This window comes from Egretta garzetta, unplaced genomic scaffold (genome assembly GCF_000687185.1).
Source record: "Egretta garzetta isolate BGI_Z169 unplaced genomic scaffold, ASM68718v1 scaffold207, whole genome shotgun sequence".
Lineage (NCBI taxonomy): Eukaryota > Metazoa > Chordata > Aves > Pelecaniformes > Ardeidae > Egretta > Egretta garzetta.
The window spans coordinates 1,745,078-1,755,033 of NW_009260185.1; the positions used below are offsets into that span (position 1 = coordinate 1,745,078).

Genomic DNA, 9,956 nt, shown 5'->3' on the forward strand with positions numbered 1-9,956 from the left:
CGGGGGGGGGACAGCTACCCACGCGGGGGGGACACAGCTACCCACGCGGGGTCACCGAAAGGCCTCCGCCTCTAAAGAGTTTAATACTAACATTTGCACGGCTCTGAAGGTCACAGTTGGAAATACTGGGAAATCCTCTCTGCTCATGTTCCAGTCTGATTCCCAGGAGTTTAATGCCAGCAGCAGGCTGGGCTTTCTCCTCTTGGACAGGGGCCACCGTGCCCCGAAGGGCTTCTCCAGCTTTGAAGGTCACAGTGGACAGAGAGGGAAAAATGAAGTGCTCATTAAATGTGCTCCCCCTTTTCAAAGCATCTGCTCCGATGTCAGCTCAATAAACAGCACGGTCTATTGAGTTAAACCCATCCAACCCCATCAGGGAACAACACGTGAGCAACTCCCCGTGCCAAAACTCGGAGCGCAGACGGCGAGACCCACCCAAACAGGGAAACCTGCAGCCATAGAAAGCATCAGCTTTGAGCCCTTCGGCCATGCACGGATCGGCAGCCGGGCACAGCCCTGCGGCCTCCCGGCGCTGCCTGGCACCGGGGGGTTGCTGGTGAGGGCCCCCGCGTGCAGTCTGGCCCCTACACTGCTCGAGCGAAGCAGACACAGAACAAAGACGGCCAGGGCTTTTCCTAGACATCATCTCATCGCGTTCGTATCAGCAAGCCGCATTCATCATCTGCCAATAGCCACGTACAGAGCAACTGCCTCCACGTCACCCTGCGCAGCCTACTGTTACAACTCCAAGTAATTCAGAGAATCATAGAATCATAGAGTGTTTTGGGTGGGAAGGGACCCCTAGAGGTCACCCAGCCCAACCCCCCTGCAGGAGCAGGGACACCTTTAACCACATCAGGTTGCTCACAGCCCCGTCCAACCTGGCCTGGAATGTTCCCAGGGATGGGGCCTCCACCCCCTCTCTGGGTGTTCCAGTGTTTCACCACCCTCACTGTAAAGAATTTCTTCTTATATCTAGTCTAAACCTACCCTGGTTTAGTTTAAAACCATTTCCCCTTGTCCTGTCACAGCTGGCCCTACTAAAAAGATTTTCCCCATCTTTCCTATAGGCCCCCTTTAGGAACTGAAATTCCTAGCTAAGGACATCTGCCTCATTCCTTGTTCTGCTTCATTTTACTGACTGGACAGGTTATTCTGCCCCGTTCCAACCCACGTCTGGCTGTGACCCCTGAAACCTTTGCAGCCCTGAAGTATTATGGCAGGGACTGACCCAAGGCACGACAGTCCCTACCTGCTGGCCATCAGGTCTCACTCGCTGCCCCCGCTTGCTCCCAGGCTTCTTTGGGTTACCGTGCTCTCCTACCAGCAGGCTAATGAAAGGAAACACCTATTTAATGCATCCCCAGGAGCCAGGCGTGACTGTGGAGACCAAGAGCTTGCAAGTCAGCGGCCTGCAGACGCCAGCAACACGCTTCCAATTCCCCCCCTTAGAAGCCATCCATCGTGAATATCCAAATCACAAAAATCTGACTTTTCTCCCAGGGAGACAAAACGGCAGCCACGATACCCAGAGATGAAGGATGTAACCGCCTACGTGAAGCCATTTGCTTTTCTCCCATTGCCCCCGGCTACATTCACAACTCAACAAAAGGAAGGGCAGGCTCAGCCACAGGATTTGCTCCTAAATCCAGCCTGTGCGTGGCGGGCGAGTGCCGATGGTGGGGTTTTTTTATAGACACAGGAACTACTGGACAATGTCCCTGGGTATCTCATTTGACAAGCACCTGTTTCGCCAAGTACAGTGGAAATCACATCTGTTCTCAGGAAGTCAGGTGCACTGCCAGAAAACCCAGAACACGGATCAGCAGAGCTGTCCTGTTTGTGCGCCGGCTGCTCTAATTACATCTCCGTCGGAGAATCCTGCCAGGGAGGAGAGCGCGGTCCGAGAGGTTTGCGAGGAAGCGGCAGCTCCACGAGGCTGATTTGGTCAGCAGATATGGACTCCTTCTGTAGCACAGCCCCGCCGCCTGGTGCCCTGGTGCTCCCCCAGGTAGAACGAGAAGCTTTTTTCTCCTCTGATCCCAGGCACCCCAGAACTCACCTGCCAACCAATTTTAAATTACGGTGACAAACATCCTAAAAAAGCAACGAGTCGTCCCTCAGAATTTCTCACGTACAGACCTCAAGTGCTTCCTGTTAGGCCAGTGTTCTAGCTGCTATCTGAAGAAGGGAATTTGGGCCTAGAAGTGAAAAAAAGTCTCTGGGAAACTGGGCTTGGGTTTGGGTGGATTGTAACACAAAAAGCCACAGGCCAGGGAAGCAAATGGAGATCACACCCTCTCCCCCAGCTCTGGAGAGGTTTATTCTTCACCTAGAGCATGCTTCATGTACTACAGACAAAACCAAAGGGGATTTGAAATAAATACGTGTAGTCAGTCCAGAACCTGTGTTGGTTTTCTTCCCACACACAAACACAGAAAAACTGCTCTGGACCTACTCTGGGATACTGCATGTTTTTAGGAAGAAAGGGTAAGATAGTCTCATTCTTGCTATGATCTGGGCTTAGCTGGGAACCACTCCAACATCTCCATGTGCCTGTTTTGAACAGGTAACAAGCACTGCCCAGCCCTCTTTAGGAAAACTTGTGAATAAACGGGATGCCCCATGGGAAGCCTGTTTCAGTTTTCAGCCCTGGTGTGCTGCGACAGGGACAGAGCGCCCGTATTCTTCAGACGCCACCCCATGCAAGGATGCCCAGCTGCTCCTTCTTGCCCTAACACAGCCCCGATGCCTCCAGAGAAGAGGCTGGAGGACAGGCGGAACCCTTGGGGTGCAGGGTGCTCAGCACCACAAAGCTCTCGGCCATTTTGGCGCTCCAGAGGAAACGGGGAAGGGAACTGAATGTTGAGAGAGAGAGAAATCTTGAATGCTGCAAGAAGCAGCCCAACTTATCATGCGGGGGTTGCTATGGCAACCCACCCAGTTAATGCTTCACGGGGAAAAAAAAAGGGGGGGGGGGGGGAAGGCTGGCACTTTTGCTCAGGCACAACAAAACGAGGAGATAAAAATGTCAGCACCCTGCCCGCACTAATCCCTCCCTCTTACGGTCCCTGATCCAGGCTATGGGAGTGGGAACACAAACCTGCCTGGCCGCCCCGTGACAGCCATCTCGGCAGCTTCCTCTGCCACCCGCAATCACACCAGCTCGCTTCAGTGCAAACGTCGGCTTCACTGAGCAGCTAAACATCAGCAAAGCTTGTTCCTCGCACGGCCCCTCCTGACTGTCAGGAGCCAACACATCCCCACCCCCAGAATCAACAACCTCGAGGCCACCAGAGCTGTGCTCCAGCCAAGGAGCAGCAGCGCAACCCCCTGAGCACGAGCGCTGGAAGCAAGAGCGTGAAGAGGAAGAGAGCGAAGAGGAAGAGAGCGAAGAGGAAGAGAGCGAAGAGGAAGAGAGCACCCCGTGCACTTGCTCACTGCTGCTCCGGCGGCGCAGCCTCGGGCCGGTATGAAACCAGTAATGGTTTGCAGGAAAGGTGCACAGGATAACGTATCCCAATTTCAAAATGTTGGATTTAACAGATGTAGGCATCCTTCCCACACACTTTAAAAACCATTCTACAGAAACCTATAGCAAGGGAAGACTTCTCTAGTTGCCTTTACAGGGTGCCTAGAGGGTCACAAAAGCTCATTCAGGTTTCTCTTTTTCACACTCAAGTTTTAAAATGCATTCTCCACGTACTCGCCAACATCCAGATCCCCATCGCACACACTGCGGGCAACGATGGGATCCCATCATACAAACCACAGGGAACTCCAGCACCCAGATCCCATCTCACACACCACGGGGAACTCCAGCACCCGGATCCCATCACACACACCACGGGGAACTCCAGCACCCGGATCCCATCATACACACCACAGGGAACTCCAGCACCCGGATCCCATCATACACACCACAGGGAACTCCAGCACCCGGATCCCATCGCACACACCGCGGGCAGCTCCAGCACCCGGATCCCATCACACACACCGCTCCACCTATACTCTTCACACATCTTTCCATCTCTAGACCTGCATTTCCAGCTGATGCACAGTGCCCAGTGCTGGGGACCTGGTCTGTGGCGTTCAGGTGCACCCAGCCCCAGCTTCATGCCCTTCTCACCCCCCACATTCAAGAAGGTAGGTCCCCATTAATGCTCTCAAGATGCAGGTATGCAGAGTCACTGTGCTATCTCACGCTCTCTCTACACAAGTACCAGGCTGCATTTGCGTCGTATCATTTTTTTGCCAGATCTATTTCCCCCTGCACATACTCCTATGATTCCTCCATACTGAACAACCTCTCTGTCACACACGTGCTGCAGAACCTCTTTCCACCAACTATTGTGCGTGGTCTTGATTTACGACTGCTACCTGAGCTTGGCTTAGCTTGCTTCATGCCTGTGGAAGAGGCCAACTGATTTCCAGGGCCTGTGTTTTGGATGGGCAATATTCGACCCGCTAATGCCGGCTGCTCTCCCTTTCTGCTTTCACTGAGGACCCCTAAGGCACAGTCCCTTCGCCATCCTTATGGCTTACAGAAAACACGGGCTGTTCAACATGCCTCTAATTTATCCATGGCTCTGAGAATCACTTCCCTTTCAGGACTAAGAACGAGAAGGACTGGATATTTGAGTCCTCCCCTCTGTGAACAAGAAGTAACTGCCCTGGCAAGCAGACTGCCTGAGCTGTTTGTAAGCCTTTAATGCTTTTCATAGCAGTGCTCCCTGTCAGAAAAATGCTTCCTCAAATGCACAACAGCCTTGCATAAGCCAAAGCCCGTGCATGCGCAGAGGACTGGCAGGGTCTGGGGACCTGGATCCCTCTGAACAGCAGGTGTGCTCTGAAGGCTGGGTTCAAAATTCTCCCCTCCGTGTCCAAGAAAAACGCCAAGCTACATTCCTGCACATTGCTAACACTTTGTGGTCAGCAACTAAACACACACATTTTTTTTTTTCCGGACCTTTAATGCAAGCCATATTTAGAGGTGTGTTATTGTATGCATCCTGGAAATTCTAAGCCCTGGAATCGATCCAGGTACTTTTGGGATACTGTTTTCTGGGACTCGATGCCAATAAAGTCAAGTAGTGCATACGCACATAGGCAAGCCTTTGTGTGCTGTAACTGAAGTGCTGTTTTACCAATCTGGAGGCTAATGAGGTGGCACTTTTACAGCTACGCTTTTAGGCCTCTCCTCAGCTCATTCACTTCAGCAGTGGATGAAAACCCATTAGCGTGTCAGATTGCCACACATATTCATTCACATTTGCTCATTTAATTTCCGAATGCTCGCTGCTAGTAAAATATACCAATGCATCAATTATTTTAGCACCATGCAATGATTGCATTTTTGTAAAGAAAAGCTTGTTCAGCAAGTGTTGCTGTCTTACCTTGGCTGGACTGAAGTGCTAGCTGCTGCTTTTCTCCTTCAACAGTGAACAAGGCTGAATCTCCTCCCAGCAGTCACTAAGCACGGGCATACAGCTTTAAGTTCGTTTCCAAGTTCCCTAGAAGAAAGCTCTGGGCTACCTCTCAAATGTGGTTTGTTTTCACAGGAGTCCAGGAAATACGAAGGATTCCAAGAGAAGGTTTTTGTACCAGAGATGTTTAGTTGGATATACTTGTTGTCTTGCAGAATCAATTCTCCCATAGCGAAAGAGACCTTTTTTTTTTTTTTTTTTTTGGTCTTTGGCTACGTTCTACACCTTCCATCTGTGGGTTTCCAACCTTCTCCTCCTGGTAGCACAACTGTCATCATCTTTCATCTAAAACAACAAGCATGTACGTAATACATTAGACACCACACAAGAGAAAGGAGAAGCAGTTTTACAGCTTCAGTATAACAGAATTGAAAGGGCTTTTGTCTTCTGACAGTGAGGAACATCTCCCCGGTCAAATTCAAAGGTGCTGCATAAAATAGCAGAAGTTACACAGAGCTCTGAGTCTGTAAAATGTCACTTTCTCCTTCAACCCCCCCATTTTTCAAAGGGAATTCCTTGCTAGCACTTCACCATCTAAGCAGGCACCTTCTCCTGGCTCGGTGTTCTGCTACAGTCTGCTTACTTTTAGTAGCTGTTTCATCTACTTTAAACAAATAAACGACCAGGAAAAAAAAACCAAACAAATTTAGAGTCATTGTAGGCTTCCATCCAGCGGCCAAATACTGTACAGGGCAGGAGAGATTACACGGAGAAATCTCCAGGGAGGGGGGAAGGGGAGAGGGGGACAGGGAGAACTGGGATGTGCATACGTGTGTCTGTCCGTCTGTCCGTGAGGGTGTGCTGTGGGCAGGAGGGGAAACGTGCCTGGTGCTGTGCAATCCTGGAAAGCAACGGCACCGTTCCTGCAGGTCCGGCAGATAGCGCTGTCCCCTCTGCGTCGCCGCAGGTAAAGCCACGCTCCTCTATTCGGAGACATTTTTCAAGGCAATACAGATCTTAGAGCTAGAGAAACTGTGTCGCTGTTTCTGCGTTCTCCTCGGCTGTGCCCACTTGTCATCTGATGTTATTACTGTTAATTGCTCACCCTCAGAGTCCCCATCACAGACAAGATGCTTTGCAAATGCTGGACTAAGAGCTCAGTGGAGCCTTTCTGTCCCATGATTTAATGACTGCGAGTTCTACAGCGTCTCAGCTGATAACTGATTAAAGTGATTTCTCTGCGAAAACGCTCTTTAATTTATCTACAACTAGATGATGCGTCTGCATCACTTCCACCTTTGCCCCAGTTACTCTGAAACTCTACAGAAGTACGTGAATTCTCCGAGAAAAAAAATGGGGGTTCAAAATTAAAGTCACACATGGTAAGTGAAGCAACTGCAACACTTAAACACTCTGTGTGCAAGGGCAAATACTCCCCCTTCCACCCCAAAGATCTGAAGTTCTTGATTTAGCAAAACTCTGAAATCCCTGCACCACAACAGCTCTTCTGCTGGTGCCTGTCAAATTCTAAAAGCATTTGGCCATAAAAGGGCTTAAGTGATGCACAATCTCAATATGGACTGCAGAGTCAGATTTCTGCAACACAATAAAAGCAAGAGGGACGCGGACGTTCCTCTCCAGACCAAACCCTGGAATACAGTACCAGCTCTGCTCCCCTCCCCACGCTTGCCTGGCCTTCCCCCTCTCCTCCTGCTTCACCTCCTGCCCCTCCCACAGGAACCCCGACTTTCTCTGTCATTCTGCTTTGCCCGTGCCTTGCCAGCCATTACCTGCAAGCCTTACCTGCCCTTGTCCCCTCTCCCTCCTCACTCCATGGTGCCTCTAAAGACCAGGTGGTTTACACTGAGCAGAGAGGACACGACACAAAACCAGACTGCATCGCGTGCAGTAACCAATTAAAGTGAGCCACTACGTTTTACAATAAACTACAGACTATATAAACCACTGGCTTTGGCTATAATTAAAATCCCCAATGCTCTGAGAAGAATAAATCCGTAACTGTTGGTATCAGGTACAGATCTTCACGTGTTCCTGCCAGGTATCAGCCAGTTCTTTAAGATAAATAAAATAATAAGAAATAATAAAAAAAAAAGTGTCTGTGAGATCGGACAAGCTGGAAGGCTCAGGGAATAATTCGGTTCCACCAGCAGCCCTTGAACAGAGCATAACGAAAGCGCCCTTAGCTCCGCAGCCGGCTGACGGGACAGCCAGCTACCCGAGTCATGTAATTGCTTGAAGGTCACACAGGCTGCTGATTTCAAGGTCAGCTGAAACTAGGTCAGCAGCTCAAGTCTGTGTTTTGGCAAGGACTAAAAATTAGTGCCAACTGCCAGCAACGTATGGAGGATGAATTAAGTTCAGGAGTGTTCTTGGGCCTAATGGTCAGGTGCCATTACTACCTGCCCACCCTCAATGCTAAACCAAACCCAACTTTTTGGATGGTACTTACTTTGGAAACAGAAACACTTTCCTTCCAGCGCTGGAGAGGGGGCTGTCCAACTTGGGAACAAGGGCACGCTGTGGATGTACGCTCCCCAGTCACCCTCACACATGCAGAAATGCAGAACGTCGGCACAATGCTTCCAGAAGGCATTGTAAGTACGGCTTCCTATAAAAAAAAAAGGATATTTGTTATTACTCATACTTGAGAGAGAAGCTTGCCATTCTGAAGAGAATTAAGTTTTATTTGGCACTTACGTAACGTTTTCCTTGCTGTTATGCATACATTTGACTAATCAAAACAGGAAACCACTTGGACTATAATCTTTTTCTTTCATATTTGTATAGGTTCAGCATCATGGGATCCTTGTCCAGGTACAATTATCCAGTGATAACAACTGATTTTTGATCATGCTCATCATATCAGAGAGAGAACACTATACAAAAGAACACTATGCACACATATTCTACTTAAAGAGACACATACACATCCCTCTATATAGAAGCGGTTATGTTGGAGGCCATCCACGCGGTCACAAATGCCCGGTAAGAATGAGGTGAGAGGCTGCTTATGTGACCCACTAAGCAGTGGCATCATCGTTTCCATTCCAATGGTCCTACACATGGCCACCAGCCCCTAGCAGTACATGAGTTACTAAATCCTCACCATTCATGCACTCAGGATGCTCACAGTACCTCTACAGCAGTGAGGTACCACTTCTGTCATGCAATGTAAACAATCCTTGATTAAAAACATTCTTGGAAGTACAGTTTTCATTCTAAAAGCCCAAGACGTTTTATATTATTGAGACTGTCATAGAATCATAGAATTGTATAGGTTGGAAAAGACCTTTAAGATCATCAAGTCCAACCATTAACCTAGCACTGCCATCCCACCACTAAACTTTACAATGAGGGTGGTAAAACACTGGAACAGGTTGCCCAGAGAGGGGGTGGAGGCCCCATCCCTGGGAACATTCCAGGCCAGGTTGGACGGGGCTGTGAGCAACCTGATGTGGTTCAAGGTGTCCCTGCTCCTGCAGGGGGGTTGGGCCGGGTGACCTCTAGGGGTCCCTTCCCACCCAAAACATTCCATGATTCTATAAACCATGTCTTAACCACCTCATCTACCCTTCTTTTAAATACCCCCAGGGATGGGGACTCGACCACCTCCCTGGGCAGCGGAGGGGCTTTTCTGTACCGGATCAGCAGAATGATAGCTGGGAGGCTGAGGGAAGCAGGGATCGCTCTGAACCCTCACGTGTGCTGAGCAAACCAGGACGGGGTGCCCACTTGTTGTCAAGTGTCTTTGAACAAAGCCTTTGGGGGAGAGACGAAATTAACTCTTTCTATAAAATACATAAGCTTTATGACCTCTAGGGGTCCCTTCCAACCCAAAACATTCTATGATTCTATGCCAGCGATTTCATTACATTAAAACCCAAGCTGTGCACTGCAAAAGCAGAGCCCCGACAGATGTTCTCCATCAGCTGTGCTTAAATGTACTCCGTTTGCCTGGCAAGGATTCTGTTCTCATCTCCCGCACCAGCCGGGCTCCCGGGCAGCCACGGCGCAAGGCGCTCAGCGGGGTCTGCGTTGCTCACTGCAGAGGGCAACTCCCCACGCTTTGGCAATCGCCTTTCCTCCTCCTACACTCATCCTGATGTAAACCATACACGGAGCGACGCTTCCCAACAAAGGAGCTGCTTGTTCTATAAATAGCCTTTTTCTCACATACCACCCTTTCCCAGCGTCTACGAGCAACGCCACACAAACAACTATCAACGCTGGGTGTTTTCTCTAAGCAGTGAGGAAATAAAGCACACCAGTGCGATGCGCTGAAGGCACGAGCACGAAGCTAGTTCTGAGGCAGAAATAAAATTTCACACATCCTCAACAAAAGCTGGAAGCTTATTTCAATTTAGAAAGAAATACGCTTTCTCTAATACGCCTGAGCACTCCTCAACTGTAACAGAGTACTAAGGATGATTTTCTTTTCCCAACTCCTGTGGGGTTTGTAAATGTAGAATTTAAAAGACGATATAGACAAGTAGGGTCAACTCAGCACCC

The 9,956-nt window shown here is 49.5% G+C and overlaps 1 protein-coding gene across 1 annotated transcript in view; it reads right to left on the reverse strand.

The window, feature by feature from the left end:
* The window catches only part of SCN3B (sodium voltage-gated channel beta subunit 3), a 14,648-nt gene extending 6,137 nt beyond the window's left edge, over positions 1 to 8,511 (reverse strand). Inside the window, 4 exon segments of the mRNA XM_035897494.1 lie at positions 6,312 to 6,351; positions 6,353 to 6,409; positions 7,897 to 8,055; positions 8,374 to 8,511. Coding sequence (XP_035753387.1) covers positions 6,312 to 6,351; positions 6,353 to 6,409; positions 7,897 to 8,055; positions 8,374 to 8,511 — 394 coding nt within the window.
* Between the last annotated feature and the right edge of the window lie 1,445 nt (positions 8,512 to 9,956).